Source organism: Bufo bufo, chromosome 3, assembly GCF_905171765.1.
Source record: "Bufo bufo chromosome 3, aBufBuf1.1, whole genome shotgun sequence".
NCBI classification, from domain to species: domain Eukaryota; kingdom Metazoa; phylum Chordata; class Amphibia; order Anura; family Bufonidae; genus Bufo; species Bufo bufo.
Genome location: NC_053391.1, coordinates 330,816,834 through 330,844,385, shown reverse-complemented (window position 1 = coordinate 330,844,385; position 27,552 = coordinate 330,816,834). Strand labels below are relative to the sequence as shown.

Below are 27,552 nucleotides of genomic sequence, written 5' to 3'. Positions count from 1 at the left end.
GATTCAGCCATTTAAAATACAGCCATTTGAAATACAGCCTTTTTGTGCAAAGATATATTTACTTCAGGCCTACACAGGTTCAGACCGTGTGAGATACCCCCCTACATACAGGAGTTTGAATTAGGCATTTGAAATACAGCCATTTTAAATACTGCCTTTTTGTGCAAAGATATATTTACTTCAGGCCTACACAGGTTCAGACCGTGTGAGATACCCCCCTACATACAGGGGTTTGAATTAGGCATTTGCAATACAGCCATTTTAAATACCGCCATTTTGTGCAAAGATATATTTACTTCAGGCCTACAGAGGTTCAGGCCCTCTGAGATACTACCTCTACATACAGGGGTTTGAATTAGGCATTTGAAATACAGCCTTTTTGTGCAAAGATATATTTACTTCAGGCCTACACAGGTTCAGACCGTGTGAGATACCCCCCTACATACAGGGGTTTGAATCAGGCATTTGAAATACAGACATTTGAAATACAGACATTTAGTGCAAATAAATCTTTAATTCAGGCCTACACTGATTCAGGGCGTTCGTGATCCCCCCTATGCATACAGGGGTTTGATTCAGCCATTTGAAATACAGCCATTTGAAATACAGCCTTTTTGTGCAAAGATATATTTACTTCAGGCTTACAGAGGTTCAGGCCCTCTGAGATACTACCTCTACATACAGGGGTTTTTAATTAGGCATTTGAAATACAGCCATCTGAAATACTGCCTTTTTGTGCAAAGATATATGTACTTCAGGCCTACAGAGGTTCAGGCCCTCTGAGATCCCCCCTATACATACAGGGTTTTTTAATTAGGCATTTGAAATTCAGCCATTTGAAATACTGCCTTTTTGTGCAAAGATATATTTACTTCAGGCCTTTACTGATTCAGGGCGTGTGTGATACCCCCTATACATACAGGGTTTTGAATCAGGCATTTGAAATACAGCCATTTGAAATACAGCCATTTGGTGAAAATAAATCTTTAATTCAGTCCTACACTGATTCAGGGCGGGTGTGATCCCCCCTATACATACAGGGGTTTGAATTTGGCATTTGAAATACAGCTATTTTGTGCAAATAAATCTTTAATTGAGGCCTAGTCTGGTTCAGGCCGTGTAAGATACACCCTTTACATACTGTCGTTCTTTTTTACTATTAATTAAACATCCATTTAGGGCAAGATTCTAAATTAAAAAAATATGAGGAGAGCGTCAAATAAGGGACGTGGCCCAGGTCGTGGTGCTGCTGGTGGAGCTCCTGTTGCAGGGAGAGGACGTGGTCGATCTGTGTCAGCTACACGCACAAGTGAACCCCCTTCCTCAGGTGCGAGTAGGCGAAAAAACCTGCAGCGGTATTTGGTCGGGCCTAATGCTGCTCTACGAATGGTGAGGCCTGAACAAGTACAGACGATAGTAGATTGGGTTGCTGACAGTGGATCCAGTTCCTTCACATTGTCTCCCACCCAGTCTCCTGCTGAAAAACCACAGTTGGCACCTGCAGCCGATGTCCATCAGTCTTTCACCTCACCCCCTTGCAAATCAGCCAAGCAGTCTGAGCCCCAAGTCATGCAGCAGTCTCTTCTGCTTTTTGATGACTCTGTTAGCAGGGTTTCCCAGGGCCATCCACATAGCCCTGCCCCAGAAGTGGAAGAGATTGGGTGCACCGAGGCCCAACCACTTATTTTTCAAGATGAGTACATGGGAGGACCATCGCAGCACGTCTCGGATGATGATGAAACACAGGTGCCAACTGCTGGGGCTTTCGAAAGCGTGCAGACCGACAAGGAAGTCAGGGGTGAAGATGATGTGGAGGACGATGAGGTCCTCGACCCCACATGGAATCAAGGTCATGCGAGTGACCGATGTAGTTCGGAGGAAGAGGCGGTGGTCGCACAGACCCAGCAGCACAGCAAAAGAGGGAGCAGGGTGCAAAAGCGGAGCGGCCATCCTCTAGACAGTACGCCTCCTACTAACCACCGCAGCAAGGGACCGAGCACACCAAAGCCAGCTCCAAGGAGTTCCCTGGCGTGGCAGTTCTTCAGACAATGTGCTGACGACAAGACACGAGTGGTTTGCACGCTGTGCAATCAGAGCCTGAAGCGAGGCATAAACGTTCTCAACCTGAGCACAACCTGCATGACCAGGCATTTAAGTGCAAAGCACGAGCTGCAGTGGAGTAGACACCTCAAAATCCAAGAAAGGTCTCTGGCTCCTCCTGCTTCCTCTTCTGCTGCAGTCGCGGCCTCTTCATCCACCTCTGGAGTGACAGTGCCACCTGGCACCCCACAAACAGAGGATCTGCCAGCAACACCAACACCTGGGTCACCAAGCATCTCCACAATGTCACACGGAAGCGTTCAGCTTTCCATATCCCAAACGCTGGAGAGGAAGAGGAAGTACCCCCCTACCCACTCACGATCCCTAGCCCTGAATGCCAGCATTTCTAAATTACTTGCATTTGAAATGCTGTCATTCCGTCTGGTGGAGACGGATAGTTTTAAAGGCCTTATGGCGGTGGCTGTCCCACAGTACCTCGTGCCCAGCCGCCACCACTTTTCAAGGCGAGCTATCCCTTCCCTTCACAACCAAGTAGGGGACAAAATCAGGTGTGCACTGCGCAACGCCATCTGTGGCAAGGTGCACCTGACTACGGATACGTGGACCAGTAAGCACGGTCAGGGCCGTTATATCTCCATCCATAACAGCACACTGGGTAAATGCAGTGGCGGCTGGGCCTGAGGCGGATAGCAGTTTGGCGCATGTCCTTCCACCACCGAGGATTGCAGGGCGCTTCAGTTTGCCTCCTGTTGCTTCCTCCTCCTACTCCGCTTCCTCATCCTCTGCCAGCTCCTCATCCGGTCAGTGTAACACCTTCACCACCAACTTCAGCACAGCCAGGGGTAAACGACAGCAGGCAGTTTTAAAACTTATCTGTTTGGGGGACAAACTACACACCACCCAGGAGCTGTGGACGGGCCTTGAACAACAGACCGATGAGTGGTTTGTGCCAGTCAGCCTCAAGCCTGGCCTGGTGGTGTGCGATAATGGGCGAGATCTCGTAGCAGCTCTGGGACTAGCCGGTTTGACGCACATCCCTTGCCTGGCGCATGTGCTGAATTTGGTGGTGCAGAGATTCCTTAGAAATTACCCCGATATGTCAGAGCTGCTGCATAAAGTGCGGGCCATCTGTGCGCGCTTTCGGTGTTCTCACCCTGCTGCTGTTCGCCTGTCAACGCTGCAGCGTAACTTCGGCCTTCCCACTCACCGCCTCATATGCGACGTGCCCAAAAGGTGGAACTCCACCTTGCACATGCTGGCCAGACTGTGCGAGCAGCAGCAGGCGATAGTGGAGTTTCAGTTGCAGCATGCATGGGTGAGTCGCTCGGCGGAACAGCACCACTTCACCATCAATGACTGGGCCTCCATGCGAGACCTGTGTTCCTTGTTGCGCTGTTTCGAGTACTCCACCAACATGGCCAGTGCCGATAATGCCGTTATCAGCGTTACTATCCCACTTCTATGCCTCCTTGAAAAAACGCTCCTGACGATGATAGAAGAGGATGTGGCACAGAAGGAGGAGGAAGAGGGATCATTTCGTAGGGTTTCCGGCCAGTCATTCCCAAGTGGCTCCGAGGGTGAGTTCCTGCACCCACAAACCCAAGGTACACAATTGTCCATCCAGGGCACAGTTCTGGAGGATGAGGAGGTGGAGGATGAGGCGGAGGAGATGCAGGAGGAGGAGCCATGTTCACAGCAGGGTGGCACCCAGACCAGCTCATGGCCATCACTGGTGCATGGATGGGGGGATACAGAGGACACAGACGATACACCTCCCACAGAGGACAGCTTTTCGTTGCCTCTGGGCAGCCCTGCACACATGAGCGATTACATGCTGCAGTGTCTCCGCAACGACCGCATAGTTGCCCACATTCTAAGTTGTGCTGATTACTGGGTGGCCACGCTGCTGGATCCCCGTTACAAGGACAACGTACCGTCCTTAATTCCATCACTGGAGCGTGATCGTAAGATGCGCGAGTACAAGCGCACGCTGGTCGACGCGCTGCTGGTAGCATTCCCACCTCACAGCGGGGGCACAGTGGAAGCACAAGGTGAAGGCAGAAGACGAGGAAGAGGTTGCCAACGCAGCTGGGGCACCGCCCGCACCTCAGCAGGCAGGGTTAGCATGGCCGACATGTGGAAAAGCTTTGTCAGCACGCCACAACAACCAGTACCACCAGCTGATATGGAACGTCTTAGCAGGAGGCAGCATTTCACCAACATGGTGGAGCAGTATGTGTGCACACGCCTACATGTACTGAATGACGGGTCTGCCCCCTCCAACTTCTGGGTCTCCAAATTGGGCACATGGCCTGAGCTTGCCCTTTACGCCTTGGAGGTGCTGGCCTGCGCTGCCGCCAGTGTACTTTCTGAACGTGTGTTTAGCACGGCAGGAGGAGTCATCACAGACAAGCGCAGCCGCCTGTCCACAGCCAACGTGGACAAGCTCACGTTCATTAAAATGAACCAGGCTTGGATCCCACAAGACTTGTCTGTACCTTGTGCAGAATAGACATTTATACCACCATCAAACATACATTCTTGTACTCAAGTCAAGTGCAATGATTCTTTGTTTTATTTTTTTTTATTTGTCACAATATTTTGGGGGCTACCTACCCCAATAAAAAAAATAAAAAAACATTGTTGGCTACCTCTTCCTCCTCCATTGCTGCCTCCACCTACAACACCACATTCACCGCCTCCTCAACCTCCGACTCCATATCCACCTCCTTCTCTGAGTTGCAGGTTAATAGTTTGTCATTTTTAGTTATTTTATTTTAATTTAAGTTATTTCCCTATCCACATTTGTTTGCAGAGCAGTTGCCATGCTCTTAAGCACAGTTTACTTCCCTCTAGCCTTTTCAAGGACTATTTTATAGCCATTTTAATGCAAAAAAGTGCCAATTGTAGTGCCCTAAATTGAAAAAAATCTTATTTTCAATTGTCGGGTGACATTTTACCATTTTTGGCGTATACAAACCCCTGCTGAGCCTGGGTGACAGGGGCCTAAATCTCTCAAAATCCTCTGTTCTATTGCTGGGTGACATGAACCCCCTTTTGCCGTGAATGAACCCCTGCTGTGCCTGGGTGACAGGGGCCTAAATCTCTCAAAATCCTCTGTTGTATTGCTGGGTGACAAGAACCCACTTTTGCCGTGAATGAACCCCTGCTCTGCGTTGCTGACAGGGAACTAAATTTTGTGAAAACATCTGTTACTGATCGGAAGATGCGCGACTACAAGCGCACGCTGATGATAGCATTCCCATCTGACAGCGGGAGCACAGTGGAAGCACAAGGCGAAGGCAGTGGAGGAGGAAGAGGTCGCCAACGCAGCTGGGGCACCACCAGCACCTGAGAAGGCAGGGTTAGCATGGCCAAAATGCGGAAAAGCTTTGTCAGCCTTGGAGGTGCTGACCTGCAGCCAGTGTATAGTGTGAACGTGTGTTTAGCACGGCAGAGAGCATTATCACAGGCCGCAGCCCATGTGGACAAGCTTACCTTTATTAAAATGAACCAGGCATGGATCCCACAGGACTTGTCCGTACCTTGTGCAGAATAGACATTTATACCAGCCTCAACCATCCATTCTTGTACTCAAGTGCACTTATTCTTTGTTTTATTTTGTTATATGTCCCAATATTTTGGGGTATACCCCAATTTAAAAATAAAAAATAACACAAATCAGTGTTGGCTACCTATTCCTCCTTCACCGCCGCTTCCACCTACACCGCCACGTCATCCTACACCGCCACATCCACCCATCCACCGCCTCCTCAACCTCCTACTCCTAGATCCAGATTGTTAGCTGTGTTGTGATTGGTTATTATGGGTAACACTGTTTTTCTTTTAGATAGTTCCATACATTTTTCACCAGCCTACATTTAAAGGGGTTGTCTCATCTCTCAGGGCTCTGTTCTCGATATAGAGGTGGGACCCGCACCTTTCAGACAATGGGGACATATCCTTGCGATATGCCTCCATTGTCTGAGATGAGACAACTCCTTTAATACACCTACATTTGATACCTCACAATATATGAAAAAATCATGGACCCTCCAATATTGTCAACAATCAATGTAAAAAAGGAGTATAAACATATCCACTTTGATATGAAATGCATGTTGAGGTATTAGTTGGATTTATATTAATTATTGTATCTTAATCTGACATGTGTTGTGATTGCTATGACATTTAACCATTTTCTGTACTCTGCTGTCTGAGAGTTTTATTTTTACCCTTTAGCTCCCATATAGTACATTGTTTATTTAATTAGTGATTGTAACAAAATTCAAAGTTAGGGCGAGCACTCAACACCTGGACCGTAATAGTTTGATACATAAAATTTAATTAAATCACAATAACAATAGTACACCGCGTATGTAATCAATAAAATCCACAAATACCTAAAAAGTACATAAACATAAAATACTGAATGCCATAAACGAAGTGGGGGTCCCTTAGTATCCGAAATCCTTAATGTACATACAGTGGGGGAAATAATTATTTGACCCCTCACTGATTTTGTAAGTTTGTCCAATGACAAAGAAATGAAAAGTCTCAGAACAGTATCATTTCAATGGTAGGTTTATTGTAACAGTGGCAGATAGCACATCAAAAGGAAAATCGAAAAAATAACTTTAAATAAAAGATAGCAACTGATTTGCATTTCATTGAGTGAAATAAGTATTTGAACCCTCTAACAAAAAAAGACTTAATACTTGGTGGAAAAACCCTTGTTTGCAAGCACAGAGGTCAAACGTTTCTTGTAATTGATGACCAAGTTTGCGCACATTTTAGGAGGAATGTTGGTCCACTCCTCTTTGCAGATCATCTCTAAATCCCTAAGGTTTCGAGGCTGTCTCTGTGCAACTCTGAGCTTGAGCTCCCTCCATAGGTTTTCGATTGGATTAAGGTCCGGAGACTGACTAGGCCACTCCATGACCTTAATGTGCTTCTTCTTGAGCCACTCCTTTGTTGCCTTTGCTGTATGTTTTGGGTCATTGTCGTGCTGGAACACCCATCCACGACCCATTTTCAGTTTCCTGGCAGAGGGAAGGAGGTTGTCGCTCAGGATTTCACGATACATGGCTCCGTCCATTTTCCCGTTTATGCGAATAAGTTGTCCTGTGCCCTTAGCAGAAAAACACCCCCAAAGCAAAATGTTTCCACCCCCATGCTTGACGGTGGGGACGGTGTTTTGGGGGTCATAGGCAGCATTTTTCTTCCTCCAAACACAGCGAGTTGAGTTAATGCCAAAGAGCTCTATTTTGGTCTCATCAGACCACAGCACCTTCTCCCAGTCACTCTCTGAATCATTCAGGTGTTCATTGGCAAACTTCAGACGGGCCTGCACATGTGCCTTCCTGAGCAGGGGGACCTTGCGAGCCCTGCAGGATTTTAATCCATTGCGGTGTAATGTGTTTCCAATGGTTTTCTTGGTGACTGTGGTCCCTGCTAATTTGAGGTCATTAACTAACTCCTCCCGTGTAGTTCTAGGATGCTTTTTCACCTTTCTCAGAACCATTGACACCCCACGAGGTGAGATCTTGCGTGGAGCCCCAGAGCGAGGTCGATTGATGGTCATTTTGTGCTCCTTCCATTTTCGAACAATCGCACCAACAGTTGTCACCTTCTCTCCCAGCTTCTTGCTAATGGTTTTGTAGCCCATTCCAGCCTTGTGCAGGTCTACAATTTTGTCTCTGACATCCTTGGACAGCTCTTTGGTCTTTCCCATGTTGGAGAGTTTGGAGTCTGCTTGATTGATTGATTCTGTGGACAGGTGTCTTTTATACAGGTGACTAGTTAAGACAGGTGTCCTTAATGAGGGTGACTAATTGAGTAGAAGTGTCTAACCACTCTGTGGGAGCCAGAACTCTTAATGGTTGGTAGGGGTTCAAATACTTATTTCACTCAATGAAATGCAAATCAGTTGCTATCTTTTATTTAAAGTTATTTTTTCGATTTTCCTTTTGATGTGCTATCTGCCACTGTTACAATAAACCTACCATTGAAATGATACTGTTCTGAGACTTTTCATTTCTTTGTCATTGGACAAACTTACAAAATCAGTGAGGGGTCAAATAATTATTTCCCCCACTGTATATCTAAACCACAATTGCAATATAAAACCTGGGGCTGCTAAGGATAGCAGATAGTGGCGCACTGGTAGTATACTTCCAAGTCCTATGCGTGTGTAGATATAGCAATCAGGTTGTAGATCTCAGATGGCTGCACTAAAGTCCAGTGCGCACACTGAGGTTGCTGGAAGTAACAAATACTAGTACGCTATTGATATCTTCCCAAGTTCAATATATATTAAATAACAATGAAATCCAACTTCATCTGTTAAGATATAGTTTGCATGGCCATGCTTAAGGTGCGGAGGTGCTGTTTCAACAGGTGTGCGGCCCAGACGCGTTTCGGGAACCCTATTCCCTTCGTCAGTGGTCTGACGAAGGGAATAGGGTTCCCAAAACGCGTCTGGGCCGCACACCTGTTGAAACAGCACCTCCGCACCTTAAGCATGGCCATGCAAACTATATCTTAACAGATGAAGTTGGATTTCTAACACGCAGAGCATAGAATCTACCAATTTTGCTCCCCGACGCCCGGATAGAGATCACGTTTGAGATACCGCGAGATTTGGGACTAACAAACGACAGGAACCACAAGCGAGAGCCTGAGAGCGTCCCACGCCGCCCATCTACTGTGTACATCCATAGAGGTATTTCCGAGGCGTACCGATGGGAAGGTAGGAAGACTTAGGTCGAGATCTCTTATGTAACGGGCAATCTATGTGAACAAGCAAATATCTATTGCACAAACCTGTACTTGAGGGTACGAACTGTCACGCAAATAGAAACGTGTTTGAATCTACCGCCAACTATCAGTGCGCAACAATGTACAATCTCACTGGTATTTAATACATATTGAACTTGGGAAGATATCAATAGCGTACAAGTATTTGTTATTTCCAGCAACCTCAGTGTGCGCAAGTAGAAACGTGTTTGAATCTACCGCCAACTACCAGTGCGCAACAGTGTACAATTTCATTGTTATTTAATATATATTGAACTTGGGAAGATATCAATAGCGTACTAGTATTTGTTACTTCCAGCAACCTCAGTGTGCGCACTGGACTTTAGTGCAGCCATCTGAGATCTACAACCTGATTGCTATATCTACACACGCATAGGACTTGGAAGTATACTACCAGTGCGCCACTATCTGCTATCCTTAGCAGCCCCAGGTTTTATATTGCAATTGTGGTTTAGATATATGTACATTAAGGATTTCGGATACTAAGGGACCCCCACTTCGTTTATGGCATTCAGTATTTTATGTTTATGTACTTTTTAGGTATTTGTGGATTTTATTGATTACATACGCGGTGTACTATTGTTATTGTGATTTAATTAAATTTTATGTATCAAACTATTACGGTCCAGGTGTTGAGTGCTCGCCCTAACTTTGAATTTTGTTACAATCACTATTACTATTAGAGGTTGGGTGTTCCTCTTTTGGGGCTAGAAGCACCTGTTCCAGAACCCTGCTTGAAGTGAGCCACCATTTTTGAATTTGTGGATTTTATTTAATTAGGCATAACATTTTTATATTTTTGTATATTTGTACTTTTTTTTTGCTCTGGTATTCTCGTAAATCAGCCCCAATATGTTCAGTCTCCCTGGTTTTAGACCTCCAAAATTGTGACATGGCTACTCTGGCTTTTATGACATACGAAAGCCTGTATTACACCTGCCGATTTTTCGGCATATGATTGCTAACGAGCGTTCGTATGAACACTCAGTAGCGATCATCTTGCAGTGTAATACTGACGCCAATTGCCCAATGGCAAGCCAAATCTTTTGACATGTTAAAAAATTATTGTTTGCAGACAGCATATCTTGGTTTCTAATCACGATCTGCCACCGGCAAACCACTATACAACATGGGGACGGGTGTAGGCATAGCGATCAATCCTCCCTATGCTGCAGAGGAGATTGCTGCATGAATAGTAGCAGTCTCCTCAGTTAGTGAGCAGGCGATTGCCGGAAGGGAATCGTTTGCCACATCGGGATGTCCAATACAGCCTTAAATGACACATTGCATGCAGGGCTCTGTACGGCGCCACATGGAACCCCTCCTGGTCTGTATCATATACCTGCAGGCACTATGTTAGGCAGGGTATTCCCCCCTACAGTATTACCATTATGAAAAATACAGTGGAGCACATAAAAACACTGGGGCAGATATATTAGGATAAGTTTATCTTGTGCCTGCACCATTTATAGTTTGCACCAAATTTATTATTTGGATTGTTAAATGTGTCTAAATCTGTTGTTTTAGAAAGTGGTGAAAGGAAAATGTAACACAATGCACCACAAAATCCCTATTTGCTCCACGGTGCGCCACAAGGCTTTATACTACCACGGAGCTGGTATAGTTTTCCCAAAACATGTGTCAAAACCGTCTAAGACTACAAGAAAACAAGGTGCAAAATTGATCTAGACATAAACTTGACGCAAAACTTTTTTTCTAGCCTGTTATGAATGAATCTAATATGTGGTGCTTACGCTTCAAATATTTGGCATACAAGTGTGTACCATGCATGCTGGCCCAAATGAAGATACTTATTGATATATCTGCCCCAATGTGTGTCTCCATATAAACTCAGAGGGTCACATGTGTACAGTTTGGGCCCATACCACACCAAGGCTGCTGTATGACTAATCTGTGGTCAAGAGCAGGAAACCTTAGTTCTAATGGAGACCCAGGCAGTCTGTTAAGAGTCAGAGCAAGATTTCCACAGTAAATTACAGGAGGAAAGTTGCCTCTAAAGGTGGCCATACGCATTAGTCTAAAGTTGATCAAAATTGAAGATTTCCACTAAAACGAACATTCGTTGGTTGAAATTTACTAGCTGATCAGTGATAGATCATTATTGTTTGAAAACAAGTCGGCCATGTTTAAAGTTTTCGGCTGATAGTCGGACGAAAGATCTTTTGTTCAAAGAAATATCATTCGTGAATAAAAGATCTTTCTTTGAAATAACGTTAGCAGAAATATCTTCCATCGCCCAAATTCATTGAACATGTATGGGCAGTTTGAACTAAAGTGTGTATGTCTGTATCTGCGAAATGAACATTCACCAGATGTTTGTTTGTTCAACTTGTGTTCAACCATCAACCAACTTCCAGCTTAAGTCAATAAAGCCCTTAATAATGTCCAAAATTGTTGAATATCTTGCTTACCTAGTGGTGCAGTACGAAGCACTATAACAGTCCCATTCACGCTTCCCCCAGATGTTGAGCTCCTCAGAAACACTTGATATGTGGTTGATGGGAGCAAATTTGTTATGTTGTAATTTGTTGTTGAGTAATTTAGAGATGAGCCTAAAACAATAAAATAAAATATGTATTTCCAAAAAATTCAATAGCCCAGTTATGATTATGATATGGTTTATCATGATGCTCCATAACAAGAGGTATTGTAACGGCCAGTTGTCAATTTATTCACACATTTCCAATTTATTAACACATCTTAACAGAGTTTTTTTTTTAAACAAGAAAGTGTCACGCCCTTGTGTGGGAGGGAGACACCACACCGGACAAAAAAGGAGAGGGAACAAGGAACAAGGCCTGAAAGCAAGGGAAGAAAGAAGGACACCTCCTAGTCAAATCCCTAGTCACAGTCCTGACTGGCTATCAATATGAACAGACCCCAAAGGTAGATGAGTTCATACGCAGGAGTACCTAGAGTCCTAACTCACCCTTCAAGACCCTGGCGATAGTGAGAGGACTGAGACTACCTGTTTCTCCAGAAAGGAAGGACAACCAGGAGTCTCCCTCAGGCCTACAACAAAGGGCAGGGGGGAAAACAACACACAGATAAACCAAAACAAAATACAAAAGGGAAAGGAAACACTTAACTTTCCAGTAGCTATGGCAGCAACAGGAACTCAGCCGAGAACCAAACACCAGACCACAGATACCACTGAAGCTATAAACCGCACAGCATTGTGGGAGAAGCAACTATAAATAAGGAAAGTTAAATGACCACAATAGCCCCTGTAACATTGACTGCCACAGTACACCGCTCCCTTAACAGTAACCTCACTGTACCCTGCTGCCTTAACAGTGACCTCCACCACAGCTGCCCCTTTAATACTGGCCTCCACAGTCCCCTGCCCCCTTAACAGTGACCTCCACAGCGGCCTGACAATCGTCCAATCGAATTCCTTTTCTTATGGGGCATTATTGTCTTTAATTGACAGTATATAAAACCCCACAGAATTAGTATACATTTAAGGTCATGTGAGTTACATCAGCCTCTACAACCACGTTGGTGAAGCATCGCAACCAAAATCATTAACTCACACATAAGCTGTTTTATATTAAGAATTTCCTTTGTTGCCTATAGCAACCAATTAGAGCTCATATTACTGACCTGTAGCAAAATAGAAACTGAGCTGTGATTGGTTGCTATATGCAACCTGATGAATATCCAGGCTAACTGCCACAACAGCCAACAGACAATGGCTCCTGTAGTTTGGCGGTTAGGTTACTAAGAGTATTTTTTGGCAAAAAATTGGAAAGCGCAGGATGAAAACTTCCTTTAAAAACATAGTCTATGATGTTCCCTGAGTACAGGAGGCTGTGCAAAATTTAGTAATTGTCATTGCAATGGTGCAGATTTATATATTAGATAAATAAAGTACATTTTAGGGGAGATAAAACTTTTTATATAATGTGGGGATTCGCTCTAGTAGACAGGGTGTGCGGACGCAGTATAGAGGCAAATTACCAGTTCTTAAATCAAACTTCCGTGTAAATTCACACATAAAGCAAAAACAAAATGTCACTTTGCAGTCTTGGTGTTAGTTCACACACAATGGAAAGGCCACATAACAAAAATCACCTTGTTGGCAGTTCTGCCTCCAGCAGTCTATAGCAGGCTTTTAGGGGGCCCGTTTCCCTTACAGGCGGGTCTCACCCCTTCAGCTCGGCACAAGCCTCAGATCCCAACACACAGACCTCCTGAGCTCCACTGTCAGACTGAGGTAATCCTCCTCACCTGGCAGTGCTGGCTGTTTTTTTAGGCCTGGCAAAACCCAGCCTGGAACATGGGGAGTGGTCACCCACCCAGCACTTTGAGTTCCCCCAGTAAGAGCCGTCCCAGAATAGCTATACATCCATACTAAGTATTAAGGTGTCAAACAGCAACTGCTGCTGACACATAAAAACCGGCTCTTACTCCACCGAGGCCAGGAACCTTGGTGACACGTACCTATCATCCACAATGATTCCTTGTACCTTCTTACAATAATATTTTTTTTTTTTTTTTTGCTACCTTGGCAATTCTTTACATAGATCCTAACATACATTGGGGGACAGGTCTGCATAACAGAGAGATCAGTGAGGTTCCAGCTGCCGGGGTACCCACTGATAACCAAGTTGTGACAAGAAGTACTGTTATTTCATTATATAAAACACTATATATGAATAGAAAATGTTCTCACAAATTTGAAAAGGTGTGGTCGTGTTGGTTACAGATAGACATTACTACTGTGTGACTAGTGGGTCCTGAATTTATCTATGAGATCAAACTATTTCCTTATGAAATGAAGGGAGGTGAACACTACAGATGAGCGAATTGAAGTTGACGAAAGGGAATTCGCTCCGAATTTCAGGAAAAATTTGACTTGCACCAAATTCGAATTTAATCACGCTTCGTGGTAACGAATTGCATTTTTTTCCTAAAATGGCTGCTGCACATGTTCGGACATGGAGCAAAGAACTCTGGGAGCAAGGGATCACCCACAATGCTATGCATGCAGCCAATCAGCAGCCAGCCAGCCCTGTGATGTCACAGCCCTATAAATAGCCTCAGCCATCTTGGTTTCTGCCATTTTCCAGTGTGCTTAGTGCAGGGAGAGACGTTAGCAGGCTCTAGGGAAAGTGCTAGGAAAGACTTTAAAACTTATATTTTGCTGAATAGAAGTTCAGGGAAAGATCATTAGAAGTGTAGGGAAAGGATAGGGAGAAATTATTCCAAACTATAAAAGGAGAACAGGGTCCAATAGGGGAGTTTACAGCCTGGGTCCTATTACACCTTGCTGCACTGACTGGGGATCCAAATTGCCATTATACTGCTGCTTTCAGGTTTGCAATAGATAATACCTCTGTAATTCCAGCAAACCGTTCTTTTTATTGGGGTGCAAGTGCTGTGTGATACAGTCATTAACATTATATTTATAGCCCTTTTTGGCGTGTATTAGTGGCAAAAAAAAGTATTATTTGCCGTTCAGCGGTGCAGTTATATGTTCTAAAGCCTTTTTTGGCGTGTATTAGTAAGATGGAGAAATAGCTCATGCTGTTTCTGTACACATTTTTTCATTATAACTGTTATTTTGCTGTTTGGCCACAAGAGGCCGCTGTTCCTCCCCACATTTAAGTTTTGCTAAGTAATTGAATATGCATAAGAGGTGGAGCTTATGACTCATGCTGCTGCAGCTGAGAAGAAACAGGAAGCAAGAGAGCAGAGATGTTTGGAGAGACAGAGGCTGGGAGACAGCATCGGGTGACATCCGCGTGTCAGTGACACTTGGGATGGCCGGAGTCACTGTTGGAAGATTGTGGAAGATTGTGATCGACAACTCCACAAGGAGATTGTGGAGTTGCCGATACCAAAACATTTTAAGGAGAAGGGGCACTCTGTAAATCAGTTGAGGTTTAGGGTTATTGATTGTGTACCCCCAATACGTAGAGGGGATAGGGAAGCCCTCTTACGAAAGAAGGAACTCAGATGGATTCACACACTGCAGACATTACAGCTACGGGGTTTGAATATAGAATACAATGCGAGTCACCTGTGATGCCCCTGGTATCATTGTATGGGTTAGACCTGTGTATATGGGATTTTATGGGGGGATGTTAATGTATCTTATATTATGGTATCATGATGTATTTTATTAAGTAATTTAATCATTAAATGAGAAGGATATGATGTAATTTTATGGAATAATGTAGTCATTAAGGTTCATATACACTAATAGTGGGTTATATTTTTGCTTTACCCTGAGCTGCGGGATGGTGGCAATATGCGAATGTCTCCATAGTAAATACACTTAGACAGGCATATTTTAATATGTGTCATAACAAACACGGAACAGGAGCCAATATATGGACAAGGTCCGGTGGTATATAATCGCTGTGGAAGGAGTTATAATTTGACCCCTTTGCGTTGCGATGGATATGAAAATATTGTGTGTGATGCTGTTGTCCCTGTCAATAAAGTTGTGTGGAAAAAAATGAGAAGAGGGGACGTGACATGCGCAGTAGAATGGATTGTGACGTAAGACGCAATGAGCGGAGACATGCGCAGTGAATCGTCAGGGACGCTGAGGAGACGGACTATGGCGGCCACACTGCAGCTCACATGTGCACTAATGATGATGTGAGGAAGATGTAAAGATGTATAAGGTGTCGGGAGAAAGGTTAGGGTGAGAAGCCGGCAGCCATGGGACCATTGGGGTTGAATATGACCGCCGATTTCAACCCTATGGAAATATCCTGCCTGGAATGGATGACTGAATCCACTCTGGGCTCTCCACCACACGAGGGTCCACAGGAAGATTTTTGAGGGGGCGTGGGATCCATGTTTAATCCCCCCTTGCCCGCCGGTAACAGCATAGACATCTTTCAATGTAGGGTGCTAGAGGGAATTAAAGCCCTGGTATACCCTCGGGCACACAAAAACATAGATGTAAAGGAAGAAAAAGCATTGAAGTGGCTACAAAGCCAAAATAATATAGTTGTTAAACCAGCGGACAAGGGGGGCAACGTGGTTCTCATGACCAGGTAATACTACCTAAGTTAAAAATAAAGGCAACTGGACTTACTGTAGATTTCTGTAGAAATCTACAGTAAGTCCAGTTGCCTTGATTTATTCTTTACAGATATACCATGACCTGGATAAATGAGAACCTTCACAGACATACCTAAGTGAAGCTCACAGGCAGCTGGGGAATACGCAAACATATGAAGTATTGCGGTCTGACCCTACGTTTAAAACACAGGGCCTCTTAAGGAGTCTCCTAGCTAAATATGTAGAGCTCAATGTATTGTCACGTAAGGTAGCTGAAAAATTAATACCACTCTTTCCAAAGAAACCCACTTGGTATTTTGTGCCCAAGGTGCATAAGTCGCTGACTCAGCCCCCGGGCAGACCCATAGTCTCGGGGATTGAGTCAGTGACTGAACCACTTTCCAAGTACCTCGATTGGCTGCTCAGACCCATGGTACGGCATGTACCGTTGTATTTGAGGGACACTGCCGATTTACTCGTGGCACTGCAGTCTGTGCAGTGGCAGGGGAACTATCGATTAGTGTCCCTTGACGTTGAAAGCCTGTACACACGCATCCCACAGGATGAAGGCATAAAAGCTATAGCAGAAATTTTGGGCAACACAGACAAGAGTGAAGCCTTTAGGGACTTCATTATTGATGCCCTCGGCCTAGTCCTTAAACATAATGCCTTCATGTATGGGGATGCGTGGTACAGGCAAAAGTTTGGGACAGCAATGGGCACGCCAGTTGCATGTACTTTCGCAAATTTGTACCTTGCTAGGTTTGAGGTCAGGTACATTTATTCAGTCACAAACCCCTTCCTCCCATACATACAAACATACCACAGATTCGTGGACGACATACTTACTGTATGGTCAGACACGGAAAACACCTTTAAACAGTTTGTTGAGCATCTCAACCAGACGAATGATATGAACATGGTGTTTATATACAAGTTTGGGGGCCTACAGCTTGAATTTTTAGATGTACTCATATCTGCTAGGGATGGCGAGTTGGTGACTGATGGATATTGCAAGCCCACGGCCGCCAACTCGCTGCTACATTATGCCAGCTACCATCCACTTAGTGTGAAAAAAGCAGTCCCTTATGGACAATTTGTCAGGTTGTCAGGTTGAGATGCATCAACAAAAGGGATGAAGATTATAGAAAGCAGGCTCTGGACCTTAGAAATTTCTTACTGTCCAGCGGTTACCCTAGTAGTCTTCTTAATGATGCAATGATGAGGGTCACTCATCTGGGCTTCAATAAGAAACCGCAAACAGAACAGGCTCTAAATATAACAACAAAATAAAAATCCTTGCGTGCTTTGCTTTAAGTTTAGCCCCCTAGCTGATCAAATAAAGAAAACCATAAAAGACAACTGGGAGTTAATAGAAAATGACAAGAGTCTAAGTGACATCAGAGGCACCCGTCCTATAGTAACATTCAGGAAGTGCCATACACTAAAGGACAGATTAGTCCGTAGTCACTTTCAGGAGGAAAAAACGGAAACTTGGCTGCGAGGGTGGCGTCCCACGGGTAACCGCCGTTGCGGAAATTTCCCCTGCTGCAAATTTAACCCACAATGGGCAACTTTGATATTCGGGGGTGTACAGCACACAGTGAATACTTTGATTACCTGCAGAAGTAGATTTGTAGTCTACCTTATACTTTGTATGTGTGGCAGGTTCCATATAGGTAAAACAATAAGGAGTCTTAATAAGAGAATAAAGGAACATCTTGCTTCCTTCACCTCTGAAAAGGGCTGTCCGAGCCTCAAACATCATGTAAAACATGATCATGGGGGAAGAAGTTAAGTACTCAGGTTTGCAGTAGGGATTGACCAATATAAATTTTTTAGGGCCGATACCGATAATTTGTGAACTTTCAGGCCGATAGCCGATAATTTATACCTATATTCTGTGAAATTTCATTTTCGAAAAAAAATAAATCCTACACACATCTGCTGAAAATGAATATTTTTATTGTTAATGTGTATTTTTAATTTTTTTTGTAAATCTTTCTTTTTTATTTATACTTAATATTTTGGTGTTTATTTTTTACTAACTTTTAACCCCCTTAGGGACTAGAACCCTTGTCCTATTCACCCTGATAGATCTCACACTGTCCCTGCTGCTCTGTGCTCTGTGCACACAGCAGCATGGAGCTTACCATGATAGCCAGGGCTTCAATAGTGTCCTGGCTGCCATGGTAACTGATCGGAGCCCCAGGCTTACACTGCTGGGGCTCCGATCGGAGGAGGAGGGGAGAGGGGACCCTGTGGCCACTGCCACCAATGATTAAAATTGGGGGGCTTGGGTGGGGGGGCGCACTGCGCCACCAATGTTTTTAATACGGGGTGGGGGTGGGGGGCGCACTGCGCCACCAATGATTAATACTGGGGGGCTTGGGGGGCCACACTGCGCCACCAATGAACATAAATCTCTCATTAATTCATATACAGGAGGCGGGAGCTGGCTACAGAATCACATAGCCGGCCCCCGACCTCTATGAGCGGTAGCTGCGATCCGCGGCACCTAAGGGGTTAACTACCGCAGATCGCAGCTACCGCTCATAGAGGTCAGGAGCCGGCTATGTGATTCTGCAGCCAGCTGCTCCCGCCTCCTGTTCAATATGAATAAGTAAGTCAACATCATTGGTGGCGCAGTGGCCACAGCCCCTCCCCTCCTCTTGTCTTCTCTCCTCTCATTGGCGGCAGCAGCACAGGGGGGGAGGGAGACACTGCTTCCTTCTCCCCTGTGCTGCTGAGGGAACACAGAGCGCAGAGAGCAGCGCAATCCGTGTTCCCCATACATTATCGGAATATCGGCAAAATAGATGCCGATACCGATAACTGTCAAAATCCTGAATATCGGCCGATAATATCGGTAAAACCGATAATCGGTCGATCCCTAGTTTGCAGGCATTGAGATTGTAAAGAACCTGCCCCAGGGCGGAGACAGACATCGGGAGCTACTTAGAAGAGAAAGCAGGTGGATACTGAGCACCGATGTGATGGGTCCCTTGGGATTAAATGAGAAAATAGACATGGGAGTATTCCTGTAGAATTGCTATGATTTATACATGTTTCTGTTTTTTGGTTTTAATCAATGCAGATAGCTTCTGTATGGTGAACACACCTTTGACCCTAGTCTGACCTCACAGGTGAGCGCCACGGCTGGGCGCCGCCCAGTGATGTCAGACAAGGGGTGTGCACACAGGTATGAAAGCAGGCATTCTCTTGCTGCTGACATGCTGGCCTGACGAAGTGCTATACGCGTGAAACGGCCGTCGCAGCAATTCCTTTGCACTGCAGGTACGTGTCCACCCACTGCCGTCTGTGTTCTTTTACATGTATCCTCATGTTGGAATATACAATAAAGAAGAACCGCAAATAATGGTGAGTGCCACTGGACTTTCTTTTCTTTTTCTTAAAATTATACACCACTGTTTCATACCCAGTTTATACAGTGGAGCACCGCCAGGCTGCGAATTTATACACCTCTGCCGCTCATTTAGTGACCACCTGTTTCACAAGAGGAAATCAGCAGGGGCGTACATAAAAATCACTGGGCCCCATAGCAGGAATCTAAATTGGGCCCCCATTCCACTTTTATAGCCCCTCCTTTTGGTCCATGAACTATTCTTTCTGCTGCGTTTTATAATTTATGCCATCAGGGCTAGATTGGGATTACAAAACAGCCCTGGCACACAAAAGAGGTATAATAGATGCAGTGTGTACAGGTATATAGTATATTCCCTAGTGTTCTGATATGTGAGGTACAGGGTATATACAGTAGTGTAATATGTGAGGTACGAGGTATAATAGATGCAGTGTGTACACGTATATAGTATATACAGCAGTGTTCTGATATGTGAGGTACAGGGTATAATATATGCAGTGTGTACAGGTATATAGTATATACCGCAGTGCACTGATATGTGAGGTACGGGGTATAATATATGCAGTGTATACAGGTATACAGTATATACAGTAGTGTAATATGTGAGGTACGAGCTATAATAGATGCAGTGTGTACAGGTATATAGTAAATACAGCAGTGTATTGACACCTCGTACCTCACATATCAGTACACCGCTGTATATACTATATATCTGTACACACTGCATCTATTATACCTCGTACCTCACATATTAGTGCACTGCGGTATATACTATATATCTGAACATATTGCATGTATAATACTGTGTAATATATGCAGTGTGTGTGTGTATAAATATATATATATATATATACATACATGCATACACACAGAGCAGTGTATTGATGTGAGACATAGAAGGTATAATACTGTAGATGCAGTGTTTACAGAAATATGTGGTCAGTTATACATTATGGTCACTGTGTGTGTGAGGTACATGAGGTAGTGGTGGTCACTGTAACTGTCTGAAGTATTATACATGAGTGAGCAATGAGTAAAAACAGGGCATGGAGGGGGGTAAATGATGAAAAGTGGTGGACCTCCTCTTACCACTCCATTCCAGTCTGTATGGATCAAAGCTGCTTGTGAACTTCTAATACTTGCTGTTAGGGGTTGAAGGACCTGTGATGATGTCATCACAGGTCCTGGCAGATATACCTTTGAAACCTAGGAACTACGGTACACCATTTTTGGTGCAGTTCCTTTGCTAGATTCTGCAGGACCTGTGATGTTGAAGATGATGTCATCACAGGTCCTGGCAGATGCACTGTTCTAACCTGGGAACTACACTTTACACTGTGCAGTTCCCTTACAGGACCTGTGATGACATCATCAAAGGTCCTTTAGCTTTAGAAAGATAAACAGGAGCAATTAGGGGGCGGGGCCTCTCCTCCACTTCGGGCCCCCCTTCCTCAAGGGCCCCATAGCAGCTGCGTGGTCTGCCTATATGGTAGGTACGCCACTGGAAATCAGTGTGTAGTGCCACTTTAACTATTTTTCCTGCCACATTTCAGATGTATAAGGTGTGTTATCACATGGGATAATACTACATGATGACATATATGATAAGGCACAAATGTGAATTAAGCTTTCATTGGATGAAAAATTAGCACAACCCCTTGTGGAAAGTATATATGTTCACAATTTGTAGATTTTAATATGGCTTAAGAAAGGCTTGTGTGAAGCTGAAATGTTGCCTGTCTGCTGTGTTGGTTGGAAATAAATCTTGCACAAAGTAAGACGCTGGTCATGCTTCATTTGTATTTTTATGTCTATTATTGACAGCAGGAAAGTGTCTCACTGCTAGTGACCGTGACGCTTCTGAAGGTTTGGGGCATTGGTGTGACGCTTCTGAAGGTTTGCTGCTAAGGGTGATGTGACCTTTTTAAGTGCACCCTCATTAGAGCTGTTGAAAAGAAAGTTGGCCGCTGAACTTAACTACTATAGAGACCTCCTATGTAGTCAGTTGGCCGCTGCCTGTCTGCGCCATCGTCCATCCTTTCGCAGGTCTGACCGCTCTCTTGTTCCACTGACATGGCTGCTGTGGCAGGGTGGGGGGTAAGAGCAGTACCAGCTCCATCAGCAGCAGCTTAAGTCTAGAGTAGATGATGAGCAGCTTTATTAGCCCGCCTATTGAAGAAACTACTCACCAGCAGCAGCAGCTATCCCTGGAGCAGAACCTGAACCAGCAGGTGGTGGCATACTTAGACAGCACCCTGCCACCCCACATTGAAGATCCGCTGGACTACTGGGCAGCCAAACTTGTAGCTGCAACTGGCCGAGTTTGCCCTGGAAGAGCTGTCCTGGCCAGCTATTAGTGTGACATCAGAGCGGGTGTTTAGTGCGGCGGGGTTAATAGTTACCCCAAAGAGAACTTGCCTGTCCACCTAAAATGTGGAGAGACTGACCTTTGTCAAGATGAATCAGGCGTGGATCAGCCAGGATTTCCACCCACCAATGCCTGATGCATCAGACTAGATCATCCATGCTGCCTCACCCAAACCTTGACAAAAGAGACTGGTTTCTTCTGGCTACCTGCCTCAGCTACTATTCTGATGCTGCCACCCGCCTGATGCCACACATCTGATGCCAAGTGCTCCTTCTTACACCCACCATTGTCAGCAGTTACTGTTATTACCACCCACCTCCCCACTCTGTGGTCTTCTGATGCTTCTGCCACCTCACCAGTCAGGTCTCCTCATGCTGCTCCTGCCACCTCCACACTCTGTCATTGTGCCACTCTGTGGCCTCCTCATGCTGCTGCTAAATCAACACTGTCACTGGGCCACTCTGTGGCCTCCTCATGCTGCTGCCACCTCCACACTATGTCACCTTGCCACTCTGTGGCCTCCTCATGTTGCTGCTGCCACCTCCTCACTGTCACCTTGCCACTCTGTGGCCTCCTAATGCTGCTGCTGCCACCTCCACACTATATCACCTTGCCAGTCTTTGGCCTCCTCATGCTGCTGCTGGTGCCACCTCCACACTATGCCACCTTGCCATTCTGTGGCCTCCTCATGCTGCTGCCACCTCCATACTATGTCACCTTGCCATTTTGTGGCCTTCTCATGCTGCTGCCAACTCCACACTATGTCTCCTTGCCAGTCTGTGGCCTCCTCATGCTGCTGCCAACTCCACACTATGTCACCTTGCCACTGTGTGGTCTCCTCATGCTGCTGCCAACTCACAACTCTGTCTCTGGGCCACTCTGTGGTCTCGTCATGCAGCTGTTAAATCAACACTATGTCACTGGGTCACTCTATGGTCTCCCTCATGCTGCTGCTACCATCTCCACACTATGTCACCTTGCCACTCTGTGGTCTCCTCATGCTGCTGCTAAATTAACACTATTTCATTGGGCCACTCTGTGGCCTCCTCATGCTGATGCTGCTGCCAACTCCACACTATGTCACCTTGCCAGTCTGTGGCCTTCTCATGCTGCTGCGCCACCTCAACACTATGTAAATGGGCCACTCTGTGTTATCCTCATGCTGCTGCTACCTCCCCACTATGTCACTGGGCCACTCTGTGGTCTCCTTATGCTGCTGCTACCTCAACACTATGTCGTTGGGCCACTCTGTGGACTTCTCAAGCTGTTCTCCCACCCTCCCCATTCCATGACTCGGCCACTATTTTGCCTTTTTGGCCTGGTTGACATCATCATTTATTTGAATCTTCTTCTGATCTGTCAGAAGGAAGGAAAAATGAGACGCACAATGTATCCTGTCTGTGTAACAGCTGTAAGGCCTGTATGGTCCCATCAGAATTGGCTTACGATTTGGTAGCCAAAAGCATGAGTCGGTACAAAACACAGAAGACATGCAAATATTCCATTCACGTGTCATCTCTGTTTTGGGTCCACTCCTGTTTTTTTTGGCTTTAGCAATACTGATGGATTACTGAACAAATGTTGGCCGAGTGAAGGCGGATGCTCAACAGACAGGATCCGTTTTTTTGGGGTTATTGTCCTGACGGATTAGAGGAAGGGCAAAAATAATCAGTGACGTCAACACAAACTTACTGCTGACACCCTCTCCACTCTGTCAGGGGGACTCTACTTGTAGAAGCGTTTAATAGAACAGGTTCTGTAGACATCTATGTGGAATCAGCTGGCGACAGTGTAAAACGAGTGCGCTCTTTCACACTAAGAGATCTTGGGCCTCTGCACCATTCTTTATACGGTACCTGGCGCGAACATCGACCTGTAAGGCTGAGTTCACACTTGAGTTATTTGGTCAGTTTTGGCTCCTTAACTGCCCAAATAAGTGAAGTGTGCAGTGATTCTAAGAGCGACGCCTGTCATGTGTGTGTCATAGTGACTCACAGTATTGTTTCACTACCACAGCAGACTCCCTATGCGGGTTACTGCAAGGCACAGTGTTCTACACCACTATAAAGGCTCTGTGCAGCCAGGAAATAGCTGTTTTTTAACGCGATTCGCCGCAAATAATTACAAATCAAATCAAATCTTTTCTGAAAATTTGGCGAACCGGCCAAATTGAATTTTTTTGAAATTTGCTCATCTCTAATGAACACTTCTGATTGGATGTGGTACATGCGAGTGTTTGTATGTACTGTTGGTTAATTTGGATGATTCTTCCCTTAGAAAAGGGTAATGAGTAGTCTTTATTCATGGTTTATGTTTATGAACTGTTGTGTAATGATATGTTAGTACACATATATACTAATTCTTTGCAAATGTGCACACCAAATTATCTGTAAATGTTTTACGTTTTTTGTTGGTTTGATTCATATTAAATTATGAATAAAACATTTTCTTAAAAAATTGGTGAAAGTACATGTACTCTGCAGCTCCATACAATTTTATGGGAAGTATAGAGACAGCTAAGTATGCTTTAACCTGTTCTCGACCGATGTACAACTATATACGTCGCTGGTCAGAATTTTAAGTGCTCATTCAGACGACAGTATCTGTTTTGCGGTCCAAAAATTGCATGTCCACAAAACACGGATACTGGCTGTGTGCATTCCGCATTTTGCAGAAAGGAACGTCTGGCCCTATGATGGAAATGCCTATTCTTGTCTGCAAAAATGGACAAAAATAGGACATGTTCTATCTTTTTTGCAAGGCCACGGAACAGAAGTATGGATGCGGACAGCATGCGGTGAAATGAATGGTTCCGCATACAAATGCTGACACAAATATGCGGTCGCCTGAATGAGCCCTTAAACAGCAGTTTATCGGGGCTAATGTATGTGATCGACAATATCATTGATCGTACACATTTAACTCCTCAAATGTGACTCAGCATCTGGTCGGTCAAAAACCGTCCCGACTGTGCACCAGCTCCCCCTAATGAGGACTAGGGTAGCTGGATTCAGTGGGTGGCAGCCTCTGTCCTCCTGAGTGACAGAAGGCTGCTGCGCATTAGTCCCTATTTAGCGCCGGTCTGTGGCAGGGCTCCATAGAAACTTAGGGGGTTATTTATTAATACTGTTTTAAACGCCGTCTTTATAAGCCCCTGCACTGGCGGTGAATCCGCCAAAGTTACCTCTACATAACTTCGGCAGATCCACTGCTGCTTTTGAATCTACGCCAGCTCCCTTTCCCAGTCATTAAGGGGTTAAAGTACATTTAATTAATTGTGACCCCAATGAGATAGTTGCATATTAGTTTATTTCTTATGGAAAATTTTCTGCGGAGTTTAAGTGCTTCTTAATATTTTTGTAACTCAGAATTTTTTCGCTAAGATTTTGTAACCATTAAGCTCTCCTGAGAGTAGTCATTTGTAAAATGTAAAACTCCAGCAGTTTCCCTTATCAGTCTGTCCACAGATGGTGTAGCCCAGGTTACGACACACTGCCATCTGCTAGGAACTAGTCATCAATTTAGTTAGTTAAGTAGTCACAAGAGAGAGAGGAATCTTTCGGGTTTTAGTCTGTTGAACGGTTTAAATGAATTACAGCAAAATTATTTACATTATGGTATATTCTGACGTTTCATACTTTCTTCATTGGACATTTTGTACATTTGAGCTTCTTTTTAAGGGCTCATTCACACGACCGCACAGTGTTTTGCAGTCCGCAAATTGCGGATCCGCAAAACACAGATGCCGGTCGTGTGAGTTCCGTAATTTGCGAACCATAACAGGCAGTCTAGAGAAATGCCTATTCTTGTCCACCAAATGAAAAAGAATAGGACATGTTTAATTTTTTTTTGCGGAGCCACCGAACGGCGCAATTGAAGTGAATGGGTCCACATTCATTACATGGCAGCGATTCAGATGAATGGGCATCCATGTAATACCTGGACAGCTTAAAGGGGGTTTGTCACTTCAGCAAATAGCATTTATTACGTAGAGAAAGTTAATACAAGGCACTTACTAATGTATTGTTATTACCCATATTGCTTCCTTTGCTGGCTGGATTAATTCTTCCATTACATTATCCACTGCTCGTTTCCATGGTTACGACCACCCTGCAACCTATCAGCGTGGCCGTGCTTGCACACTATAGAAAAAGCACCAGCCTTTGTGAGCTCCCCTGGTCCCAGCCACCAGAAAGGCTGGCATTTTTTCCTACAGCGTGCAAGCACGAGCACCACTGATGGATTACAGGGTGGTCGGAACCATGGAAACGAGCAGTGTATAATGTGATGGAAAAATGGGTCCAGCCAGCAAAGGAAGCAATATGGATACTAACAATACATTAGTAAGTGGCTTGTATTAACTTTCTCTACATGATAAATGCCACTTGCTGAAGTGTCAAAACCCCTTTAAGTGTGCCAGAGCAGAGCGTATCTATATGTCCATATCAATAACTATCAATAACCCCTTTAAATAGGATGAATACATTGCTGTCTTTAGGGCTCTTTCACACTTGCGTTCTTGTCTTCCGGCATAGAGTTCCGTCGTCGGGGCTCTATGCCGGAAGAATCCTGATCAGGATTATCCTAATGCATTCTGAATGGAGAGAAATCCGTTCAGGATGCATCAGGATGTCTTCAGTTCCGGAACGGAACGTTTTTTGGCCGGAGAAAATACCGCAGCATGCTGCGCTTTTTGCTCCGGCCAAAAATCCGGAACACTTGCCGCAAGGCCGGATCCGGAATTAATGCCCATTGAAAGGCATTGATCCGGATCCGGCCTTAAGCTAAACGTTGTTTTGGCGCATTGCCGGACCCGACATTTAGCCTTTTCTGAATGGTTACCATGGCTGCCGGGACGCTAAAGTCCTGGCAGCCATGGTTAAGTGTAGCGGGGAGCGGGGGAGCGGTATACTTACAGTCCGTGCGGCTCCCCGGGCTCTCCAGAGTGACGTCAGGGCGCCCCAAGCGCATGGATCATGTGATCGCATGGATCACGTCATCCATGCGCATGGGGCGCTCTGACGTCATTCTGGAGCGCCCCGGGAGCCGCACGGACTGTAAGTATACCGCTCCCCCGCTCCCCGCTCCTACTATGGCAACCAGGACTTTAATAGCGTCCTGGGTGCCATAGTAACACTGAACGCATTTGGAAGACGGTTCCATCTTCAAATGCTTTCAGTACATTTGCGTTTTTCCGGATCCGGAGTGTAATTCCGGCAAGTGGAGTACACGCCGGATCCGGACAACGCAAGTGTGAAAGAGGCCTTAGAAGGGTCTTTAAAGGCTACAACATTTTTACTGCATTTTACTAATGCATCTAAAATTAAGCAACTTTGAAAACATTTGTTAATAATTGCCTTTAGTTTTGTGTTTACCGCTGTTATGCAGAACTGTCTCCATAGTAACAGACAACAAACAAGGCCTATGTAGTCTGTCCACTACTTTTGCCCAATTTTATACATTTTAAGCAAAAACTAGGTTGTGAAGTTGGACATTAAAGTCAGCATAAATTTGTATCAATCAACATAATTATCTTTTTATTATTTTGTTAAAGATTGATTGAAAAAAAAAGGCAGATATATATGTATGAGCCCTAACTCTTGGGTCAGGAGGTAAGTAATCATGACAGAATATACCAAGGCATCTTTTTCGAAGCTAAGGAATATGAGAAATCTTACTGTGCTCTCTTCCACTCGTGTCAATCCAGAAAACAGTGTAGTTGGTAATAAATCCATTGCATCTTTGCTCCGGAATTGGCTTCCATTGCACTGTTGCCTGGGATTTGCTGACAGTTAACAATGTGATTTTTGGAGAAAAATCTGGTGCTATGAAAGAAAATGTAAAATATAAACGATAGGCATTCCTTATAGCG

General features: G+C 44.8%; 1 protein-coding gene across 2 annotated transcripts in view; it reads right to left on the bottom strand.

Moving 5' to 3' along the window:
- CSF3R (colony stimulating factor 3 receptor) overlaps window positions 1-27,552 on the bottom strand; it is a 91,694-nt gene that overhangs the window by 6,620 nt on the left and 57,522 nt on the right. For both annotated transcript variants that reach the window (XM_040424416.1, XM_040424415.1), the window contains exons 13-14: window positions 27,359-27,505; window positions 11,313-11,453 (exon numbers count right to left, since the gene is read on the bottom strand). In XM_040424416.1, coding sequence (XP_040280350.1) covers window positions 11,313-11,453; window positions 27,359-27,505 — 288 coding nt within the window. The remainder of the gene's footprint in view (window positions 1-11,312; window positions 11,454-27,358; window positions 27,506-27,552) is intronic.